We start from the raw sequence: 26041 nt of genomic DNA on the forward strand, positions 1-26041 counted from the left end.
TGATTATTAATAAATTTTATGTGATCATTTCCAGAAATTTTGAAATGTTTAATTAGAAACTGCATTTTATGATGACATTCACAATTACAATGTGTGAAGAATATTTCACACCATGTGAGCATATAAGGTGAATTCTTAAAGAAAATATTCAAACCTTCCTTTAATTCTAAGTTGCCTTTGAACACTGAAATTGAGTTTCTTTATAAAAGTTAAACAAGTGTAAACTGTCATTACAAAACTTTCAAGGATTCCTAAGAATTGAAGAGCATTATTTATTAAAAAGCATTGGGATGAATGTTTTATGGGCAGCAGTATTATGTTGTGCACATAATGTAAATCGAGAGTCTAATAGATTTTTTCGTCATTTTTTAATGTAGTTATAAAGAAAGGTCAGATTCAGAGATGCTATCGCTTATGAGAATTACCAAATTGTACCAGCGCCATGTGACATTCAGAAGATGCCAAACCACTAGGCCACTTTGTCAGCAGAGGGAAGACATTGTTTTTCCCTCCTTTTCATTAGTAATGCAAAATACACAGTTTAGTTTAAAAACCTTCAGGCAGATACTCTATTGTGGTGTAGAAATTCAACCTAAATTCAGATTTTAAATTCCTCAAGTAGATGTCTCTCTATTAAATGATATTTGTTAAGCTCCTAGTAAGCTTAGACTGCTCTACTTGCTGAGAGAGAAAAAAGAGGAGGGTACAAAGATGGTCTTTACTTGAATGGCCTATAGTTAAATTAGAGAGAAAAATCATACTAACAGAAAACAATAACAGTAGCTCTAAAAATTAAGAATACAATAGAACAGTAAAATCATACAGTTTCCATGAATAGCCATGAAACAGTAAGGCTTTTATTAAAAGATGGTCTCACTTGCAGACAGAAAAGCTGGAGTTACCTGATATATATAGCAGTGTATCATCCAAGTGAAATACTTCTTTTTTCCCTCCTAGAGGGAATTTGTATTCCATGAAAGATCATTTAAATTTTGTATTTGGTCCTTCAGAACAATTTATCAACAAAGGCTCAAGGCTCAAACAGTTTCTGAGGATTTATCTGAGTCCCCAACTCCAATGAGCAACATTCCTTCTTCCAGGTACTCTACATTTCTCTTCTTCCCTTTTTGAGTCTAGCTCAAAAAATTTTATTTCCCTGTCCATGCTTCCTCACCTCAATCAAGTGTCACTGACTGTTGTACTTTACTTAAAGCCATCTTGTTTGCCTTCTCTTGCTCTGCCTTGCTCCTGCTGTTGGAGATCAGCTACCATGTTGTCAGCAACCTGTGGTGAGACCCACTAAGAATGGCCTCTGGTCAACAGTCAATGAGTAGGTGAGGCACTCAGTCCAACAACCCTCAGCAACTGAATCCTGACAATCATGTGAGGTAAGTGAGCGTACAAGTGGATCTGCACCTGTTTGACCCTTGAGATGAGACTGTAGCCCTACCTTGTGAAAGACACAGAGCCAGAGGACAAGTTAAACCACATCAGGCTTCCTGACCCACAGAGACTAGGAGATAATAAATATATAAGTTTCCTCCATTCTGCTCATATCTTCATGTCTTCTATATTTTCTACAGAGCATATCTTCTCTTCTTCTTACAATATCATGACTTTAAGTTTTTCTTTATAAGTTTCATGTATTTTATTTTCCTGTGTTATTTTGTGATTAATTTAACAGGTTGGTATTCTTTTTTAGGCAGCCAATCCCTATAGTCAGTCACTATTTGTTTATTCGGGTCCTGATTAATCATTCTTCTTTGGAATGGAAGTCAGTTGAAAGACAGAGTCTTTTGTAACCCAATGTTGAAAGTCATATTCCACGACTTTTGACATAATCTGTTCTATGTTAGCAGGTTACTAGCTTCAGCCCACAGTGGAGAAGGAATTACACTGTAAATACCAGCAGGTGGAAATCACAGTGACTCATTTTATAGTCTACCTAGTATAGGTGTCATCATATTAGTTTCATATTTTATATTTTATTTATTTATTTTTGGTGTATATATACAATGGAATATTACTCAGCCATAAAAAGAATGAAGTAATGCTATTTGCAGCAACATGGATGGGCCTAGAGATTATCATATTAAGTGAAGTAAGTCAGACAGAGAAAGACAAATATCATATGATATCACTTATATGTGGAATCTAAGAAGAAAGATACACATTCTATTTACAAACCAAAAACAGACTCACAGAGATAGAAAACAAGCTATGGTTATCAAAGGGGAAAGGGCAGGTATGGAAAATTATGGATTGGGGATTAATAGATACACATTAATATGTAAAGATAGATAAACACAAGGATCTACTGTATAGCACAGGGAACTATATTCAATTCCTTGTAATAACATATAATGGGAAAGAATCTGAAAAGAAAAAAAAAAGTATGTATATGTAAAACTGAATCACTTTGCTGTACACCCGAAACTAACATTGTAAATCAGCTACACTTCAATAAAAAATTAAAAAACATATTTTATATTTTAATAAATAAAATATCACACAGCTGAGGTCATCTCTCTTCCCTTTCCTTGTACCACTTCCCTGCTCTCATTCTCCCTTCGTCCTGAGAGGTAAGAACTATAGTCACTTGCTATACCAAGTTATGTTTTAAAAATTGAATTATACATATATATATAATTTTGATTTTTACTTTTTTACATAAATGATATCTTATTATATGTGATATTCTGTAAATTTCCATGTCTACTAACCACCATATTTTATATCCATTTTGTTTCATAAAGATATGGTCGATTCATTTCAAAAATTTTAATTTTCCAATGAAAAATACAATTCATGTTCACATTCCCCTTCTGATGGACATCTGAGTTGTTTCCAGTTTTTTACTATTAAGCCTATGTTGCAGTGAACATACTTCTATATTTCTTGTGTATGTGAGGGACAGTTTCTCCAGGTTGTAGATACAAGAGTGGAATTACTTTCCCAAATTGCTCTGCAAACTACAGTTTTATGTTTCTTAGAAAAATCTTAGCTCTACCTGGGGGACTTCTAGGCTTAACTATGAGCAGGAGTGGGATGACTTTCTATTCAGGCTCTGTTAGTTTTCTCATTTTTCACAAGAGCATGTCAACCCCAGCTTTATTCTCTATTAAGGCTAAAGGGAATTACCTGATAAAAGCCATATGTCAGGCTCTTGTCAGAGAGAACAAACTCGAAGTCACATCTAGCCAAGGTCTATCAAATGCTCTGATGAGAAAACAACACTCAGGGAAGATTCCTTGGAAAATACTCAGACTATCCGTTCTCCCTGATACTCTAAATATGGATTAAACTAGAGTAGCAGAGGACTTGGATTATATTAAACTGGTTGCCAGCCTGAAGCCTTGCCACTTTAAGTATGGTCCACAGACCAACAGCAGAAGCATCACCTGGAAGTTTTTTATAAATGTAAATTATCTGGTCCTACTCCTGGTCTATTGAAAGGGGATGCATTTTAACAAGATTCTCAAGTGATTATACGTACACTAAAGATTAAAGAAGGAGCACAGTTTTAGATAATTACTTCTAATTTTGTCATTGATGGTCAGGTTTCATCTGCCTTTATTGAAGTACATGAAATTCAAAGTTATGTACACAATACGAATACTGTTCAGGTTACTGGCCATTACATCAAGTAATAAACTGGTAATGAGGACCCTCCAGAAAAATTTGTCTGATCTTAGTGTCAGAAATAGCTGTGTTTCTACTGAGTAACCATTTCATTTCAATCCTCAAAACAGTGGGAAACGTGTAACTGACCAGAATTTCTTTTTCCTTAACTAATTACCCCAAATGGAACTGACCTATGACAGGTATATAGGCTTTTACAGTAGACACTTCGAATTAGTCTTAAGCCTGGCTCCATTATATGTCCTAAAAGTTGCTGTTTTCATCATTTTCATGTGTTTTAATTCATATTTCCTAACTGTATTTTATGTATCACTGTGAGCCACATTAACTTATATTTGAATCAGGAGAACAAAAGAATAGAACACTGGCTGGTACCAAATTATATCAACTACAAGAGTTATCTCATAGTTCTGATCACTTAATGTATTCTAACTTGGTGCCATCTCATAAAATAATAAATGATTCCCAAAGGCCACAAATCCTAACAAATCTCTGCCTGATGAATATGACATCAGAGTTAATGTAATGGATTTTTTTAAAAAAACAATTTATTTTTTAGATCAGTTCTAGGTTCACAGCAAAATTGAGAGGACAGTAGAGATTTCTCATATACCTCCCACCTGCACACATGCATACCTCTCCCATTATCAACATCACTCACCACAATGGTACATTTTTACCAAAGATGAACCTACACTAACACATCATAATCACCAATGGTCATAGTTTATGTTAGGGTTCACCCTTGGTGTTGTACATTCTATAGATTAGGACAAATGAATATCCATCATTACGATATCACTCAGAGTATTTTCACTGCCCTAAAAATCCTCCTGTGCTCTGTTTATCATCTCTTCCCCTACCCCCAACTCCTGGTAACCACCAACCTTTTCACTGTCTCCATGGCTGTGTTTCTTTCCAGGATGTCACATCACTGAATCATACCATTTGTATGTAGAGTCTGAAAAGCATGTAGCCTTTTCAGATTGGCTTCTTTCACTTAGAAATATGCATTTAACTTTCCCACATGTCTTTTCATGGCTTGATAGCTTATTTATTTTTAGCAGTGAATAATGTTCCATTGTCTGGATGTACCACCATTCATTTATCCATTCACCTACTGAAGGACATCTTGGTTGCTTCCAGGATTTGGCAATGATGAATAAAGCAGCTATAAACATCAGTTTGCAGATTTTTATGTGGGCATAAGTTTTTCAACTCCTTTGGATAAAACCAAAGAGTGCTATTGGTAAGAGAACGTTTAGTTTTACAAGAAACTGCCAGACTGTTGTCCAAAGGGGCTGTACCATTTTGTATTCCATTAGCAAGCTACAAGAGTTCCTGTGGCCCCGTATCCTTAACAGCATCTGATACTTTCAATTTCTGGATTTTGGCCATTCTCCTAAGTGTGTAGTGGCATCTTATTGTTTTAATTTGCATTTCCATGATGACATACATATGATGTGGTGTATCTTTTCACATAATGATTTACCATCTGTTTATTTTCTTTGGCGAGGCATCTGTTAAGGTCTTTCGGCCATTTTAAACTCAGGTGGTTTAATTGCTTACGTTGATTTTTAAGAGTACTTTGTATACGTTGGATAACACTTATTTATCAGATGTGCCTCTTGCAAATATTTTCCTCTAGGCTGTGGCTTGCCTTCTCATCCTCCTGATATTTTCTTTCACAGAACACATTATGAAATTTTAAAAACTTGTAAATACTTTGAAAAATGAAACATTTTAAGGCACTGACACTATGCTTATATACAATTTAAATGCCAACACTATAAAATGATGCTCCACATGTCAACAACTGGCATAATGATGAGACATGAGTTTGCCTGTACTTGGTACCACAGCCTAATTAGACATTTTTAGGATTTTCCCAACTAGTTTAGTTCTTGCAAAATTTGATATGCCTTGTCCTTTATCAGTCATAACTGAAATGTAGCCCACAGTGAACTGGACTTAAACTTAGTAGACGTGTGAGTGAAATTTGCTGAACTACTATTAGAAGTGTGACCTTGTCAAAGGTACTTATCTGCCCCTGAGTTTCCATTTCCAAAGAAGATAGAAAGAATATTTACACATTTCACATATTTATTGATAATATTATTGATATACATGTTCCAAAGGAGACTGGGACAGAGTCCGGTAATAATCGAGCACTAGCGCTCCTCTCTGTTAACTAACCTTGTATTGTTTTGTTGATCCAAAAATGACAAAGTTAGAGAACATTTAGAAAATACTCAAACCATAAGGTTAATAGCTGCAGAGTAGTCCTTAATTTAACTGATAGTGTTGGACATTTAGATTACTTCTTATTTTCCACTCATAAATAAAGCTAAGTGTGCATTGTTTATTTCCTTATGCAAAACACATTTCTAAAAATAAAATATGAGATTGAAAGATATGACAATTTTGAGGCTCTTGAAACTCATTGTTAAATTATCCTTCAGAAATTTTATATTTTTTCTTCTGATGTATGAATTTAGTCTTAATCATAAATCAGAATTGTAATCAGGTACAATTAAATCCTTAAAAAATTTTTTAAAGATGTGTGCAACATAAGACTAACTTATGATCAAGATGGCCTTAACATTTTTCTCAGGTTCACTAAACTTTTGACACGTTTCCTCTTGACTATGGTCCCTACCCCACATTTTCTTAGAGTATTTACTTTAGAAAGCCTGCAGTTATAAATTCCTTCTTTGCATCTGTGAGACATTAATCTTCACCCAGTCTCTTGCCAGTTTTAAAACTCAAGAATATCTTTTTCAAAAACATGGGTGTCTTTTTTTTTTTTTTTGAAATGTAATCATCAAGAAAGAGAGGGTCCCTATTTCCCAGTCTCTGTAGAATGGTAAGATCCTAACTTCAGTAAGCACCAATTAGTAAATACAGATGGCCTAACTCTTCCTTAATATTCTCCACATTTCCAAATCCTAAAATCCACTTTCTATTTCAGAGGCATGAGTCTAACCTCTTTCCTTGATTGCAATAAGCTTAACTCCTATTGCAATGGTCTTGAATAAAGTCTTCCTTACCTGTTTAACTCCAATAGGTACAATTTTCCTTTAATACTTACCATCTTGTTTGAAGGCATCTGAGGAATGATAAAGGTTGATGGGGGAATAATAATGTTGAGCTGCCCCTCTCCAGCTCGGTGAAGAAACACTCAGTGTTCCTAATGAAGGACTGCTGTGTCGTGGTCTAGTCTTTGAACCGTAGAGGGATGACAATGAACTTTTCTTAATTCTTAGCAAAGCAGCATATGGAGTAGAGAGACCAGGAAGAGCTCCAGAATATTCTGTAAAAAAAAAAAATTATATATATATATATAAGGTGAGTTCTGAGGAGACTCACTTTTAATGGAAATTTTTCTTCTGAAGACATTGTTGAAAATCTCCTTTGGAGATGAAACCAAGTGAAAATGACAGTGGGAGTGGAAAAAAATAATATTCTATATATATATTTTAAAATATTTTCTGAAAATTCTACTAGTTATAAAGTTGGAGTTCTGCAAGAAAGAAAGAAAAAAAGGCATGAAGGAGGAGAGAACAGAAAAGGAGAAGGAAAAAAGGAAAAAGGAAGGAGGGAAGCAAAAAAGGAATCTACTCAACTTTTAATTCTTTTCTTTGTAAGGAATATATAGGAATTAACTTTTTTGCTTGCCTTGATATTAAAATATCCATTTACATACTTTAAATCAGTTCCTTCTTTATTATTTAAAAATAAGAAAAAGGGGAAAACAGCATTATCAATTACACTCTACAAATATAGATTGGATCTCCATCACTTAAATTTTATCATGTAGTAGGATCAAATTCACTATGGAATATTAAAAAAACAACTGGATGAATTTGATTTGTACCTTTTATACATATAATTTATATAATTACATTATCAAGTAGAAATAGTATTTTGAAAATTCCTACTTTTATTGATTATTCAGAAATATATTGCCCATATTTTATTTTAATTCCCAAGATCTTTTATTAGAAAAGATACGCACAGTGTCTAAAGCAGATTGTACAAAGTCCTTTATAACCACAGGGAAGTCAGTTTGGCATATAGATTAAATGTTGAAAAATACAAACTAATTATGATAAATTCTAAAAACCAATTAGGAATTTGAATTTTTCCTATGTCCAATGTCAACTGAATTTGACAACTTATTGAACTTGGAAATACTTTTAGGAGTCAGATATTTTTGTTCATGGTATTTGATTCGAAATCAACTTAATGGATGTTAATTCAATATTGGATAAAAATAATTTATATTTGTGAGTAAGTTTCCTCACAATTAAGATTATTTAGAATCATTATCCTGTGTCACAGAGGTATTTTGGAATACATGAAGCATTTCTGTGATTTGAAAATAATACTTCAGGTGTTAAGCATCAAATTAAATTGAACATTTTCTGTTTTGTGAAATTGTAAATGTAATTTCTCTGAAACTCAAAAAGGCATATTTTTAGATGTACTCCACCTTTAAAATGAGCATGATATGTGTAGTCTAAGCCCATCAGGGGCTGTTAAGAGATTCATGTCCTTTCATTTTTGTGTTCAACCACAAGTCTGGTAAAGGTGGATCAATTTTAGCTGAAAATAGCTAAGCTCTCTTGGGCAAAGTATATGAGAACAGATTATGGGTAGACATAAAATCTCCCTTAAAACCTGAAATTAAATGCAAGTTTTGACACCTAGAGGTGTGTGGTAATGAAAAGAGAATGTGTTTTCCTTTAAGGTAGTTTGTAATTGTAGTTTCTAAACCTATTCATTTCTCAGTGCAGTCTGTTGCTCTGTGTTTTAGCTGCCTGCCTTGCTCATATATAAAAAGAAAAAAAAAAAAAAAAAAGAACTGTTCCCTGCTAGTGTTAAAAATTAAAATGGAGAATGAGAATGTGGTTTATAGTTCTTAAAGCTAGAGAAGGGTAATTAATGGAAAACTGGGAGGGTCATAATGAGGCTCAAAAAAGCCAGGATCATCATCATGCTTATAAAACATACATACATATATATATTTAAACAAAATACATACAGTCCAAGTGGTACAAAAATTGGTTTATGGCACGCCATGTAAATAGAGATGAGCCAAATCCTAATTTGGCTGCATGCTTCACAACAGGACTTCATTTGTTATGTAATCAGCTGCTTCTGTTGCAGTGGATATGATTTTTTCATCAATTAAAGTGAATCCAAAGCTATTACTAGAAATCTGACAATTTATTCATTCACTCATGTATTCAAAAAGCATGTAATGAGAACATAGTAAGGGATAAATGCTAGGGATATAGTCAGCCCCCCATATCTGCAGGTTTTGCATCTGCAGATCAACCAACCACAAATCAGAAATATTTGGGAAAAAATTTCCAGAAAGCAAAACCTGAATTTATTGCATGCCAGCAACTAGTTACATAGCAACTATTTACACAGCATTTACATTGTATTCAGTATTACAAGTCTAGAGATGATTTAAAGTATTTAGGATAATGTGTGTTGATTACATGCAGACACTAAGCTGTTTTATATAAACGACTTGAGCATTCTTGGATCTTGGTATCCACAGGGGGTCCTGGAACCATTCCCCTGTGGATTCTAAGGTAAAACTGTATTGCATCAGCCTACAAGGAGTTTATGACCTAGTGGAGAAGAAAGATCACTATGTGTGCAACTTTAATTCAGTGTGACAGAAAAGTAAATTTGAAGGCCTATGGGCTCCCTTCCACTGCTGGAGAATCCTCTCATTCAGCTTAGGGCCATCAGAAAATGATTTTCCAGATGAAATTCTATCTAATCTGAGTCCTAAAAGCCCATTAGTGATTAACTCAGCAAAACTGTGCAGGAAAGGAAGATATTCCAGACAAAGAGAAGAAAGTATATGAAGACTTGGAAAGGAAAGGCGGCATGTCATACTTGGTAGATGGAAACAGTCTGGAGCTCAGAGTGAGGGAGACAGGTGAGAGAAGAGGTGAGGCTGGATAAGCAATCAAGGGACCACTGGCGAAACGCTCAACATGTCATGCTAAATGGTATGACTTTGAAATGACAGCCATGTAAGTTTCAGAACGATCACACTGGCTGAAGTGCCATTTGGACCAAAACAAAAGGAAAAAAGACTACTGAAGAGTCTAAAGCTGTAATAAAGACAAAGAGTGGTCAGGAGTGAGGAGGTGACCATCTATATGGGAATAAAATCAATAAAATTGTTGACTGATTGAAATGGAGGCAAAGAAGGGAAAGTAAGAGACTGGGGATGGTCTGTGCTGCTGGCATTGGAATGTGAATGCAGGAAAAGGCATGTGCTCTAGGAGAAAGCTCCATAACTCAGTTTGGGGCAGGCAGAGAGCTAGGGGTGCTTCCAGGGCATTCACGCGGATTATCAGTTTCTTTAAACATAAGGGCCCAAGAGAGATTATTCAATGGTAGCCAAGGAGGTGGTTATAAAAACTATGAGAATTGATGAGTTTGCCAAGGAAACAGGTAAAATGAGATATAGAGTGTTACAAATGGAAATCTGAGGAGCGCCAGCATTTCAAACAAAAGGGAAGGTACTGGAACCTGGAAAAGAAAGAGGAAACGCAGAAAAGTGGGATGTCACTGAAGGGGAGGGAAGAGTCTTTCAAAACAGATGAGGAAGCAGCTGACAGTGTCAAAGACGAGTGGGGAGAAGCTGCGCCTGCAGAGGAGAGGCCCAGCAGTACCACAGCTGTCCTGTTGCTCCGCGTACAATGCATGGTGAATGTGCGGTGGAGTCAGAGTCACGGGGTCAAGCCTGGAGCCCCTGTGCTGCCACTTCCGTTGCATCAGACATAAAGGGACCTTGGCCTGAGCCTGTGGACTCCATTCATCTTCTGGCCTGAGTGCAACTATTAATTCAGTGACATCTCCTTTCAGGGGCATTTTTAATTCTTCTACCTGATGCCCTTCTAGTGTCCCAGCCCCTTTTTTTTTTCTTTCGGACACTCTAATTTTCTTACTCTGCAATCCCAGTTCTGGGGATCCTCAGCTCTAAAAAATAGACATATTAAATAAATGGAAAAATGGTGCTTCAATCATAGGGCTTTTATATTTACATCTTACCCTCTGTCCTCCAGCTCCACACCTTCTTGGACTTTCTGATGATGGTGCTCCCTATTTCATTGTGAAAGCAGAAGCAATCAGAAGAAAGGGTCCCTCACATGCTCCTGCCACCTGTATGTACTCTCATATACTCTGCCTCGTGTTCAATAATATGCTATGAATGAACTGTCTGTGCATCTATTAAAGGCCACTTGTATGCACTGAATTCTGTTCCATCCCATCTTAACTGCTGAAGGATATTGTTCTAGAAAATCCTTTGTCTCCCCTTCAACATCGTCTCCCTGTGAGATCACTTCCATACCTCCACAGAAATTCCTCTAACCTGAAAAACAGCCCCTTTGACCTTGCCATTTCCTTCTACCTATTTTCCTTTACAGCAAGACTTCTTGAAAAGAGCCCTGGATGGTCATTGTGTTCAATTCCTCTCCTCCCATTCTCCTGTGAGCCTATTCTAAGCAGCCTTGCCTAAACCACTCCGCCACAATGACTCTCTTCAAAGTTAACAATGACCAAGTCACTGCTAAATCTAAAGGTCAGTTATCACTCTACTAGACTTATTAGCTGACTAACTGTTCCTTTGTTCTTTAAACGTTTTCTTCATGTGATCCCAGGACTACAATCTCATGTTTTTCCTATTTAACTGGCTACCTTCATTTCCCTTGTTAATTTTTCTTTGTCTGTTCTTATTCGGTTGTGTTTGCTCTTATTTCGTTTGTTTGTTTTTTAGATTCCATATATAAGTGAAATCATACAGTATCTGTCTTTCTCTGTCGGACTTATTTCACTTAGCTTGACACCCTCTAGGTCCATTCATGTTGTGACATATGGCAGATTTCGTTCTTTTTTACAGCTGGGTAATAGTCATATATATATATATATATATATATATATATATATATATATATATATATATATATCATATCTTCTTTATCCATTCATCTATTGATGGGCACTTAGGTTACTTCCATATCTCAGCTATTGTAAATAATGCTGCAGTAAACATAAGGGCGCATATATCGTTTCAATTTAATGTTTCATAGTGACTGCTCCAATCTACATTCCCATCTGGTGGACAGAATTGAATATTGGACTTACTCCTTCCAGGTTTGATCGGGTTACAAGATGAAAATATAAATATCAAATTTCAATACTCATTTTACTCTGAGGAATTAAAAAAGCAGAAGGTGGAAGGGGAAGTTAGACTTCTGTTATCCTGACAGGTGTATTTCCACAAGTAAGTTTCTAAGAAAAAACTCTGGCCACTGATGGAAAGCATAGATCTACAGAAAACTCAATGCCTATGTATTCTTGTGTTTCTACTGGACAAAGAAAGACCTATCCATCTTTTATCCATATTCCTGTCCAGGGTTTGGAAGGAAAAGTGACTCATAATTTCTTGCCAGAGAAATCCTCATTAGTTGCTCAAACTTTAAATGAATATCTACACTGAAGATGTCAGTAAAATCTAGTTATGTGTTAATCATTTCTTCTTCTATGTTCCCACTTCTCATACATCAGACCTTAGGGAATGTGAATTACAGTTATTTCTAAAGTGGTCTAGAGATTTTGAGATAAAACTCAATTAACCTGGTGCTCTCACACCATGAAATTCCAGCTGGAGGTTGGGTAGGAGTAAATATTAATGCCTTCATTAAATATTTCCTAATCAAATGACCTGGGACAGCTGAACTTATATTATTTAATAAAATTGTAGTCTATTAAGTCAGAATGACATTGCCACCACTTCAGTCTTGGAATTAATAGCATTGTTTTTCATTACTTAAAAGGTCACTTTATGAGTATAGCATTGTTATTGAATATAAATAATATTCAAGAAATGATAGAAGGACCAGAAGTTCTTATGATAATATTTGTGAATAAATAAAGATAAAAATGTCGATACAATAAAGGATACATTTAAAAATATTTAACCCTTTAGTATATTTAAAATTTGCTGCATTTTCTAGTATCAAGCAAACTTCAGAATTCTATCTTTGTTCCTAAGTGTGAAAAACATGTGCATGAGGAACTTAAAGCCCTTAAAACATTAATAACAAAACTAGAACATCACTATTGGAGTCTGTATTTAAATCTTTTCTGTCAATTATCCATACAGTGCTCTTAATTATTACATCTAAAGAAGAGTAAGCAATACCAAAAATTTATGAAATGACAGGTCTTGATACAAATTCATTTATAGCCTATAGTTCTAGTTTGATTTTAAATATTCATTTGAGCTTCTATATAAAAAAAATAAATAAACTATAGCACCAGCTGATATGTCATGCCCTGAGGAATATTAATGCTTAATCACTGGCTCATAAGTCAGAAGAGCAAAGAGTGGCACCGAATATTGATGACACAGTGTACAGAAAAAGTAGAAGTCATACAATATCCAAACCCGCAGTGTGACTCAATTTGGCATCAAAGTCAGCATTAAGAAATTTGATATCTGACCTTTTTCAGGGTAATTGCTAAGGCTGTCCTCTCTTTGATGAGAATTAATGTTAACTGTGCAGCTTTAGCCTGCTACTGTTTTATGAAGCTTGCAAGGATGGATGTAACACCTCAGTGAAGCCAGTCGTGTGAAGCATATTTAGAAATGGTTAATAATTTATAAATAAGGTGCATCATTTCCATTTGGTTGTCTGCATCGATGGCAGAGGAGAGTTTCAAAGAGCTCGAGTCGGAGGTATTCTATGTCTCAGTTCAGCACTTTCTTCAAGAAATGTGTTATGTGTAAACTTTATAATGTTTTAGCTGCAGGAGCAAGAAAGGCTGTACAAAGGATGAAATTTACCATTTTTAAAGCATCAAGTTAGGCATCTAAACTGTAGTTCTTGGATACAAGGAACAATTTTAACAGAACTGCATTTCTAGTGCTTTTTACAAAAGACTTAAAAATAGACATACTTACAGGGTAAAAAGAAACACAGCTCTAAATTATTTCTACTACTCTTTTTTAGGTACACTAGGCTTTATTTGAAATCATAATTTAAGATTCGGAGAACTTGATCTTGTTTTCTACATTTTAATGCTCAATTTTAAGCACAGATAGACCATGAAAGTTATTATACCTTAATCTAGGTATAATATATGCCTTTTTTGGAAAAAAAAAAAAAGCTTCTTACAGTCTTTTTGTTTTGTATATTTTTCTCACTATTGTTAAGTTTGTAAAACTATAGTATTTAGATGATATGTCTTTAAATTACCAGAAGCATAATGTGTGATTGCATTAAGTTGACATTTCTTTCATAATACGAATACTCTTTTCTGATCACTGAGCAAATTAGTAAGAGAGATAGTTATGAAATACAACCAGATTAATTTAGTGATTAAAGAATTCGCTTTTGTTTTGGGTAAAGGTTTCGGTAAACTTTTAACTCTGTAATGATTACATTAGCTTTTCCTTCCTATTCTCTGGGTATTTAAGACAGATCAGATAGTATTTAATAACAAATCAAATAAAGCTGAAATTAGTTAGCAGTAAAGACTACACTTTAAAAACAGTTAAACAAAATGTCTTCCCTTCCCAGTTTTACAAAAATATTCTGTGTGAATCTTATGTCTTTATATGCAGTGATATAAAAATAAACATGTATGCTTCATTATGTCCAGTATTTCTTATGATGCGGTTTAAATCCTAGAATCTTTAAGATATGAGTACACTCAGTCTATTGTAGATTTAGTGATGCAATTCAAGATGGCCAATTACATGAGTGGGATTTTAGAGCGCTGAGAATAATCTTGAATTGTAAGGCTACACAGGCACACATAACGCAATGTGTGATTTAGCATTTATTCTGTATCTCAAATTGAAATGTAACTATGGAAATACAAAACAGCAAGAAAACGTAATCTTTGCCTTCAGAGAGTTCTTACAAACTAAGAGAAGAATAATGCAAACTTCAGGGAAACCAGTTTATAATTTGAATAAAACTAGTCTGACACTGGTAGCCACTCAGATAAAAAGCACAGCCACAGTTTTTGAGTACAAGTTGTTACAGGGTTTAGGGGATGTGTGGGAAGTGATTTTTATGCTTGCAAAGGCTAGAAGCCATATAGCAATAAAAGGGCACAATGTCACCCTCCCTCATTAAGAAAATAAAAGTTTCTCTCAGGCCAGGAATCCTCATACCACACAGGCACTATCTTGGGTAGATATGTGTCTCTCTAAGGAAGATGGTAGGGTCCAAGGAAACATCCCACTGGACCAGCCCCTACTTTGTGCAACTGCTCTGAGCAAATCAATTTCCTTGTATTTTACCATTAAAGACATCCCCATGTTTGTCTTCTTTAGCTGTTCCTTACTGCCTTTCCAGTGATCACAGTTTCATTGTGATGTCCAAGCCACAAACCACAATATTAAAAAGGAGAGTGAGGGGAGTGGAAAGGGATAGACTGGGATTTCAAAATGTAGAATAGATAAACAAGATTATACTGTATAGCACAGGGAAATATATACAAGATCTTATGGTAGCTCACAGAGAAAAAAACGTGACAATGAATATATATATATGTTCATGTATAACTGAAAAATTGTGCTCTACACTGGAATTTGACACAACATTGTAAAATTATTATAACTTAATAAAAAAATGTTAAAAAAAAAAAGAAGAGTGAAATGGGTGCATAATAGAATTACTGTTCAATGTAGCTTGCGTGGGAACACCTTAGGAAGACCCAGCTGATACCAATCAAAATGGGCTTGGCATTAGACATGGAACTTGAACTGATGTTTGAGCATACCTCACAAATGGAAAATAAGCATTTTGGAACTTTGTTCATGACTTTAATTTTACTACTTAATGCATGAAAAAACTTCTGGACATCACTTCAAGGGGAGTTAGTTTTTGAAGTCCCCAGATGACCTCATTATAAGGCAATGTTTCTTCAAGGGCAGTCCCACAGCTTTGACCCCAATAACCATACGCTAGTGAGGCACATACTGGAATATCTGGAAACTGTACAACTAACAGCAATTTCTTCAAAGAAGAGCTCAAAAGATAATTTCTCAATGACATTTTAGCAAAGTTATGTGAATTTTCATTTAACAGAAGAATCACTTAAGTTCACTCATCTGCTGTGGTTGTGGTATTCTAGCCTACTGACAGCTCATTTGGTCCAGTTACTGAGTTAAATAATGATAAAGACATCGAGCCAGCTAAAACATTGCAGCTAGATTCAGAATGTCACCCTCACCTTTCAGTGTCTCCACATCTGCCTCATCTGTGGCACTTACACAATATCTAACAAACTCTATTTCCAGAAAGCAACTCCCAGCTGTGGAACTGCTATTTCTCAGGTACTTACATATCACAAACTCTATTCATTTCCAACTCCAAAGTCTTACTTACATTTGAATTAAATTTCCAAGGAATAGGCACCTGGTACCTTTTAAACCTGTGTTCATTCCTTTTGGTTTCGCAACACCATTTATTCTTCTGGTATTGCCTTCAGGGTCAGAGGGGTTCTTCTCTTAATCACTTTCCTTATGGAATAAGTTATGGGGTACAGATTCAAAGGAGAAGTGGTAACTTAAGTTTCTCATGAAATCTAATTTTAAGCTTTCTGATTATAAAAGTAACATATGCTCACTGGAGAATCAAAATACCTTGTGCAAAAACAAACTGATGTTTTCTCATTTGAGTTATAGATAGATATGCCAACAGAGACACACACATATTTTTTGTTTTGTTTGAAGGAAACTGGGATCAGTTTATAGACACATCTATTTTTTATTTAATATTATGATTTTTTAATCCTGTTACAAATGCTCTTCAAAAGCATTTTATTGCTTACAAAACATTCCAATGATGTGTTTTGCTTTCATTTATTAACTACGTCCCCATGATTGGATTAATTTATCTGTCATTTACAGGTTTTCTCTGCTATTGGGAAGTAGAGCATTCCTCTGAGACCTTTCATAAGCTGAAATGGTATAGCGTGAAGAAGCAGTTACCTTAGGACACATCTTGCTAACGGATACATAAAACAAACTGAGATACAGCACAGATGCTCATAGACACAGTTCAAAGTTACAGCGGCCTGATGCCGCGATGCTGAGCGCAGTTCTCAGGGAAGGAGCTTGGCGGTGCCACTCTCGATGTTCTGGGTGCTACTCTGCCTCTATAACAGCTAGGCTCACTGCAAATAAATGTGGAACACTATTTTTCCCTTCTGCCATTTTTTGCAAAAGTGAAAACCTTCTTTGGATTTTTCTTCTGTTAGTGAAAACAAGTACTAATGTGGGTCTTTTGTAAAAGTAAAGTGGTATAAAGCGAACTTTCTCAAAGCAGGGGATATCTGTATAATGCTGCAGGAATATCTTTGTACATAAATCTTTGTGTGACTAAATCATTTCCTTAAAAGAATATCATAGAAGTGGAATTTCTGAATATGAAAATAGTTCTAGTTAGGATTTTTTTCTAGGTGTTTTGATTTAATTATACTCCTGCTAGCATCATGAGACAGCAATAATTTTTAGCATTTCATTATACTTTTATTCAATTTTATTAGACAATTGCAACATTAATTATCCTTTTAAAAATGATAGTGGAAAATTCTGTTCCACCATTTCCTGAATTTGCATTTTGATTATTGGTCATACACTTCATTTTTGATATGTACATATTTCCTCATTGAATGATACATAAAATAGTTTCCCTTTTTTTCCTATTGAGTTGTGATTTCTTTCTTTTTTTTTTTTTGATTCTTAAAAGTGTTCTGTATACTATGATCACCATGATTCCATCTGCTGTAGTGTTCATATTAATTTGACAAGAGTGTGCTATAGAAATCAATTGACATTTTTATGTAGGTGAATTTATTGATCATTTTCTTTACAGTTCTCCTTGCTTTTGCCTTTTGAATTTACTTGTGACCATTTTGAGAATCTAGATTTAGAAATATGAGCTTGACCCTAAAAGCAACACATATATCTAATTTTCTCTGTGTCATTTTCAAATGCTAATTTAAAAGGAATTTCATATTAGCATAAGATGATGCAAATTTTACTTACTATTTTTTCTTCAGAAAAAAGGGACAAAGAACTTTAAGTACTATTGTAAAGTTCAAAATATTTTTAGAATATCTAAAAGGTGACATCAATTATATATTATTTTATTTCTTTTATTCTTATGTCAGGTACAAAATTGCCTGAGATTAAAAGGGTTGATTCGTCATGGGATGGAGAAAGTCAGTGACTATTTCATCCAAATTAACTAAAAAAAAAAAAAAAAAAAAAAAAAATTAGAGCAAATCCCCTGGCAAAAAAAAAGCTATTTAAATTGCACTAAGAAGAACCTTTCAAGACTTGTGTGGCCCCATGTGGTTTTATAGTAAAGGCAAACCTGCTTTACAAAATAATGTTTTAAAACTTCATATTATTAGTGGTACCTTACATGCCATCAAAATATTTCTTCTTTAAATTTTATTTGAGATTGTCACTAAGCCCATTTAACACATTAGTGCTGAACACAGTTATGGCTACAAGTTTTAATTTCATGACAATGCAAAAAATTCTGACGTTTGGGGTGACATTTTTCTTTCTCTCTCTCTCTTTTTTTAAATGACAGTTGGTCAGTGGCTAAGGCTCAGTGACATTTATCAGCTACCTAATTAAAATGTAGACACTTATAATAATTGCAAATGTGACCTTCATTTGTGTATTTTTGCTAGCTAGCATGTTTAGCCAAATGTCACAAAAAACCCTAATCCGTTCTTTCCCATAATGTTTAATTATATCATATTGAAAGTGTTCATTCTTCAGTTACCATGGTTTATGAAATCACACAGCTTCCCTGGGAAGCAGGGAGCTATAGTTCCAATACCCTAACGAGCAGTGATTGCAAGGCTGTGTCTACAAGCCGCCAAAACAACTAGCTGAAAAGTGAAAATTCATTAAATTAACAAGTTAGTTTGCCTTCCTGATGCCAAACAATAGCTCTGGCTTGTTGTTCTCTTTACAAATAAGGGATTCACACATATGGGCTCAACTGTTTCGGTTTTCTGTAAAAACAGCTCAGATCGCTCCTCTAGCCTTCAGATCTTTGTATCTAATTGCATGGGGGAGTTCTCCTCCTGGGTGTTCCACAGATATTTGCAACTTTAACTTAATCTCCATACTTTCCAAGTTCTACATTCTCCCTACCCATAAGCACCGTTTTAGTGGACTCTTTTCTCCTAAATTTCCCCCAGATCCTTCCAGCTCCACAATTCCACAAAAGTAGTATCTCTAACATAGAAGTCTGATCATGGTACACGCCTGCCCAAGGCAAAGCCTACTTTTAAACCTTAAAGGCAACGCCTCTTTTTCGTCTGAGAGACAAGGCCCTTCTTACCTATATGTCCAAATTCATATCTTCTCTTTCCTGTCTTCCTTTTCTCAAATTTTACCCAATCACTAACAAATTACCTACAGTTTCTCAAATGAATTAGGTCATGTTTCTTTTTCAGCCTTTGTACTTGCCAGTTCCCTAAATGCTGTTATGTGTTAATCATGAAGCACTGAATATTTTATTAAGGTGTAATTTGGGGAATATTCCATTTATATATAACTAGTCACTGTTATTTATAGAACTAAAGGTTCATAAAGCATTTTATTTTAGTTTTTAAAACATAATTCCGATTCAAAGATGGAATAAAACATTTAATATATGCATTTATTTTTTATTATATGCTTATAAAATATTTTAATACTCCTACATTGAGATTGTATCTATATTAAATAAACATTTAGAGTTGATGTAAAGATACTTGTTCTTCTGAAACTATACTTTGCATGTAGTTATGAGATTATAAATATGAAATTAAATCTATGACAACATCGAAGTGTATGCTAAGATTTTTTTACCTTAAAAATACATGCCAATGTAATATTAATGTTTAGGTGAACCCACAGAATTGGGATAATTGATACGTTAGGTATAATTTTAGAATGTGTTTTTGAAGAGCAGCAAAATAGTTTCACTCTCTGTGAAATCAGGATAATATCAATTACTTCACAATGGTTGTCCTGAAGATTGTGATACTACGTATGCATTATCAAGTCTATCATCTGATACAAAAAAGGAAGTTTACAAATTGTATCATGATCATTCTTTTTATTGATCATAGATTTTTATCATCTTTATTTATTTTTATTTTATTAATAAATATACAAAAAAGGAAGTTTACAAATTGTATCATGATCATTCTTTTTATTGATCATAGATTTTTATCATCTTTATTTTTAGTTTATTACTAAATATACTACTACGACAACAACTTGAAATTAAAGTCAGTGCAATATGTATCTCCTAACTCTTCAATGTATGTGGAACTGTTTCTTATCATTATTTTTGCTTTCTTAGGCCAGAAAAATTTCAGCTTAATTAGCACTGTTTTGGGGGTGGTGGTGTTAGATTTTATATAATAATATTAAAGAAAAAGTTTAAAAAGAAAACATTAAACCACTACATTTTGGGGGCCTTTTAATTGAAAATTTTGGTCAGAAAGTCATCTAATATATACTACTCAAAGATCTCTGCTGATGAAATCTGAAATTGAGCTCCCTTAATATCTCAAATAGGTTTTTGAGAACTAAAAGATTAAAAACATGCACGTGATATAATTGAATTATTTTCTACTTTTATTGAGGAGAAATTTAATCTGGCAAAGAGGTGGTTGAATAAAATTTTTAACAACTACATTGCCTAGTGATAATTATTATATGCATTTTCTCACGGGAGCCCTTAGCAGAATCTGCATAAATAGTAAGAGTTCTCATCTGCTGCAATCATGTAAAAAGTTGAATTAACCCCCTCACAGGGCCCAACACAGTTCTTTGTACATGGTCAGTTCCAAAAAAGTATTGTTGAATAGAACAGAAACCTAAAAGCCAAAAGAATGTTTGATTTCTTATAATAGCTCATTACAAAAAAAAAAAATAGTATAAAAAGATAATTTGCTCGTGAGTTCTACAATTAATTAAAGAGAGAGTCCTGCAGCTGTATAAGAATTTATATATCCAAACAAGTCCTGTCCTTTAAAGTACTCACTTCTATTATGGATACTGGCTTTTACTACCAAAAACAGTTTTTAAGCTCCTATTTTTGAAGTGGCCTCTATAGTCTTATGAGTTTATGGCTACACATTGTTAAAGAGCAGCTTTATTTACAATAATAAAAAGCAGTAAAACTTAGTGAGCAGACAGTATTCCTTAAAGGAGAAATTCAGAGTGAAAGATAGCGAGGTTAAGAGAACTGAAAACAAGTTGATTCAGGGGAAACTGTACAAACTTTCCGCATCAGGGAGACACAGAAAGAGACAGAGCATAAGAAGTGGAAGAGAGATCTAGCAGATAAATCAAGGCACAGTTATCGGACGTTTTGCATTCTTTTAACCATGGAAGTGAGATGAGCCTAAAACACAGAGGGAGTTTAACCAAGTTACGTTAAGATTTCAGTAAAGGCTGTATAATTCAGACACCATCATTATAATGGTATTATGAGGAAAGAAGATACATTAAACTAATCAGAGTTGCATGTGCTCAGTTAGCTCCATATTCTGGCAAAGGTTGGAGATAAGTTCTTTAGGGATTTAAGTTATATAGGACGAGATCATGAGTGAAAATTTGGGTTATGTATCAAATGCTTAATTATAGGTATATCTGCATATCTTATTTGATTTGTTTTTCTACTGGCTCTGGTCAAAGTTAGTGAAGACAAATCATGTTTATCTGCATCATCTTGATTCTTATACATGGTAACATATTTTCCTTCTCTAAAAGAAAATGGAATTGCTAAGTGTAAAACATTTCTGTTCTACATTTCATTAAGCTTATTAGCAATTACAATTCCTTGATTAGAATGGTCAACTTTATGACACAATGTAATATTGAATCATTCCTTGGTCATTTTTTTTCTTCCTGGTAGAAACTACTTTCTGTTTGGAACTAAAGCCTGAGGTCATAACTCAAATATAATCTCACTGCTAAAAATCCAAGTTTAACATTTAACTCAAAAGTGAAATTTTTATAAAAATTTATCTCATATGATGAAATAAAAACATTGTTAAAGTGGAAAATAAATATAATAATGTAATTTATGGAATCTTGAACTGATCCTAAATTCATGGTCACTGTATCTGTAAAGGAATAAACAAACTGATTGTTTTATTCAATGAAACACATTTTCCCCTTTTTTAAAGATGTATTTATGCACATTTTTACTCTATGCCTCATTCTTCTTACCTCGTTCATTTCTTCCTTGATTTCAATGATCATCTTAAAATCAATATTAATATTGATTTTTTAGAAGTAAATGAAAAACTACTACCATTCCACAACACTTAAAATATTTATGGGAGGGAGCAGCCAAAATGACAGAGTAGAAGGATGCTCTCAGCTCACCGTCTCCCACAAATACACCAGGAGAGACGTCCACGGACCCACCCATTCACTCAGAACACCTGCTGAAATTTGACAGAACATCACCTTCTGCAAAAGACAAAATTCGTCACAAATCTTGTAGGAGAGAAAAAAAAAAGGAGAAAAAGGAAACTAGTGTAGGCCCTGTCCCATGGGGAGGGAGCGGCAAAGGAGGACTAGCTCTTAGCTGGGACTAGCTGGGACTACCCCTCTCCAACGGAGGGGTCAGCGGGGGACAGAGGGGGGACCTCCGAGGCTCGGATCTGTGCACAGCAGCCCTAGGCCGACAGAACTAAGAGAAATGGGCACAAAGGGTCCTGTGACCCCCAGCCCTAAAAGCCAGCCAGCTGGGGTGGGCTGGGACTGGCTGTCCTAGCTGGACAGAGGGCTGGGGCCAACTGCACAGAGGCAGCCTCAGGGGACTGCAGTGTGCTGTGCGCTGCGGCTGGGAGTGGGAGTGTACACAGAACAGAATAGCCTGGTCCCCTCATAACAAAAATAGAAAATAAAAAGAAAGCAACACTGCTGCTGTGTGTGAGAGGAGGGGTGCAACATGGCTGGGACTTAGCCTTTGTCTCCACAGGCCTGCAGCACCATATGCTGGTGTGCAGCTCCCAGGCGGAGGTGGGGTTGAAATCTGAATTGATACCTGGGTGACCCACAACTTCATAGGCTGGACTGAGATTTGTTTATAGCCGCAGGCAGAGGAGGCCATTTGCTATGTGTGTGCCTTTGAGGACCTGCGCCACTGAGACAAATGAGCAAGAAGCAGAATTCCGGCATGCAGCGGGGGCGAGGGCTCTGGTGTCCCCCAGATTCAGTGCAGACATTTTCTGCGAGTCCACCTACTATGCACAGACATGGCACTGGGGACAGCGCTGACCCTGTAGCTCAACCACACAATCACTGCAGGGCTGGGGCCCTGCCAGCACAGGCCTCTAAGACCAATAAGTGGAATTCGCACAGCGAGGGCGACTGCAGAAGCAGCATTTGGGGACAGCGCTGACCCAAGAGTGTGTCACAATTCAGGTGTGCAACCCAGAAGTGAGTGGAACTGCACTAGCAGCTTTGAGGGCAGAGAATCTGGAGGAGACCAGAGCAGCGAACTGATATTCCCACGGCTCAAGCAAGGACAAGGGCAGAGTCAACAAAAAGTACTTTAGAGCTCCAACCCTGCCTACCACACACCACAGCTCAGAAATGGGTCTGGAGGCCTCCATTCCAACATAAGGGGAACAGAATCGGACCCTGTCAGGGCTGTGACAACCACAGAACAAAAAGGAGGCCCCACTCAACAACCAGGGCAGGCTCTGACCACCACACCACCAACCACACCCACAATCAAATGGGTAACAGCCAACACACACACAGAAGAAAGTAGTGGCAACCATCCAGACTAAAAACAGACCTCACGACAAAATTATTAGAGGCACACAATCTACACAGGAATGCATCCTCTTTTTTTTTTTTTTTAATAAAAAGTAAAACAGCCTTTCAAGACCACAGTAGACAACTGATACTCCATAATCCACACTGCCAGAGAGATGTAAGTAAAATTAAGAAGCAGAGGAACTACTCTCAATTAAAAGAACAAGAGAAGTCCCCTGAAAGAACAATCAATGAAATAGACCTTGATATTTGACTAGATTATGACCTCAGAACAGGGGTGATAAAAGCACTGAAGTAACTAAGAGAGACTAGAAAGAGAGAAAGGGAATACTTTAAAAAGGAAATAGGAATTAAAAAAAGGAGCCAATTAAAAACAGAAAACTCAATGTCTGAGATAAGAGCCAAGTTAAAGGTAGTCAAAAGCAGACTAGACAATGCAGAGGAATGAATAAGTGATTTAGAAGACAGGATAACAGAAGTCACCCCATCAGAACAGCAGACAGAAAAGCAGATAAAAACCAGTGAAAGCAATGTAAGGGAACTATGGAATAACATAAAGTGTTCCAACCTCTCATAATAGTGGTCCCAGAAGGAGAACAAAGGTGATTGAACAGGTATTTGAAGAAATCATGACTGAAAACTTCTCAAACCTAAAGAAGGAGTCAGATACCCATGTACAGGAAGTACAGAGGGTCCCAAACAAGAAGAACCCAAATAGACATACACCAAGACCTAGTAAAATTAAGATGATCAAGGTTAAAGATAAAGAAATGATTCTAAAGAAAGCAAGAGAAAAACAAAGAGTTAGTTATGAAGGAACCCACATAAGGCTTTCAGCTGATTTCTCAACAAACACGGCAGACCAGAAGGGAGTGGCAAGATATATTCAAAGTTCTGAATGAGAAAAAGCTGCAACCTAGGATACTCTATCCAGCAAGGCTATCCTTCAGAATAGAAAGAGAGGTAAAGAATTTCACAGACAAGCAAAAACTAAAAGAATTCAGCAATACTAAACCTATGCCAAAAGAAGTATCGAAAGTTACACTCTAAATAGAAAAGAAGCATGACACTATAGAAAGGAGAAAACCATAATTAGAAAGGTGATAAGTTATTTAAATAAGTATTTCTCTATCAATTAGTATACAGTTTATTTCCAAATTTTTCAGCATTCGGACATAAACTATATAAAAGTTCTTAACCTGGATCGATTGGTGACTTTCAGGGATTCTGAATGCCCTCAAATCATCTGTCAAATATTATGCATACATGCTTTTGAAGAGAGATGAAGCTATCAGGGTCCACAGCTTTCATCAGATTTTTATAGGACCCTAGGGCACACAAAAATACCTAATTACTTAGTAGTTTCAAACCCTTGTTTAAAATATGTAATATTCTTGGATGTTGAAAGTATCTTGATTCCACCAAAACATGAAATTTTATTTAGTATTTGCTAAGTGCCAGAAGCTCTGTTAAGTGTTCCAATGTAATGTGGTTGCATGAGCATGCAGATGGGGCCAGGAGAGGATAAACATGTTATGTGCATTCACTATAATACAAGGCAGGGCAGAAGAAATGATAAAAAAAAACCCCAAAAATGAGAAGGGGTTAAAGAGGATACTCATTACAAGTGATGCTGACTTCAATATTTCACCTGGTATGGGAGGATTTACCATTTATCCATCTTAAAAAGCTTCTATTAATATACAAATATTACAATTGCTTCTTCAAACAAGTGGTTCATTGAGTCAAATATGTGTGAAATAATAGTAATTTTCAAAAACGAAGCACCATGTAATCTTTTACTCCATTATCTAAGTACATCTCAAAGCAAATATTCATTAAAAAGATACACCCATTGAACACTAAATGTACGTGAAACTTTGTGTTGGGGACAATGAAAAGACATGGCCCATGTCCTCAGGCAGTTTACAATATATTTTACCCCTGAGTACTACTGGACAGTTAAAAAGTATGATATAAACTGAAGTGTCTTCTTAAGACGATGCACTTATCCTTGACTAAGACGAGATTTTGAAATTGCAGAAGTAGAGAAAATACAAAGATGCTTAGTATGGCTGATTAAGCGTCTATTAATAATTTAAGACTTGATGGACATCTGAAATACTATGTATTCAAATTTCCTAAGGTGCTATATGTGTTTTCAATGGCTCCCCTTCCTAAGCCTAATATTCAAGGTCATCTATACGTTAAATTCATCTTATTCACCAAAGATTCTCTCATATTTTCTTACCATGTCCTTAGCACAGTTTCCTTGAAGTTAGAATTTTTAAAGCCAAGTATTAACAACATAGCATAGTGTGCGCCTCTATTCCATAAAAACAAACAACAAATGAAACCCACAATCAGAGGGCATCGATTTTACTCAAAGATTTTACCACAGATGTTTACTAAATATAAAGTATTACTTTTATATTATAATAAAATCAGACGCACTATGAAATAGAAGCACAACTTTTCTTAAAACTGTAAGATCCCTCATTAAATCAGAAC

General features: G+C 35.3%; 1 protein-coding gene across 1 annotated transcript in view; it reads right to left on the bottom strand.

The window, feature by feature from the left end:
- Positions 1 to 26041, bottom strand: part of CNTN5 (contactin 5) — a 550779-nt gene that overhangs the window by 393380 nt on the left and 131358 nt on the right. Inside the window, 1 exon segment of the mRNA XM_032488283.1 lies at positions 6734 to 6955. Within this exon segment, the coding sequence (XP_032344174.1) occupies positions 6734 to 6955 (222 nt within the window).

The sequence above is a fragment of the Camelus ferus genome, chromosome 10 (genome assembly GCF_009834535.1).
Source record: "Camelus ferus isolate YT-003-E chromosome 10, BCGSAC_Cfer_1.0, whole genome shotgun sequence".
NCBI lineage: Eukaryota > Metazoa > Chordata > Mammalia > Artiodactyla > Camelidae > Camelus > Camelus ferus.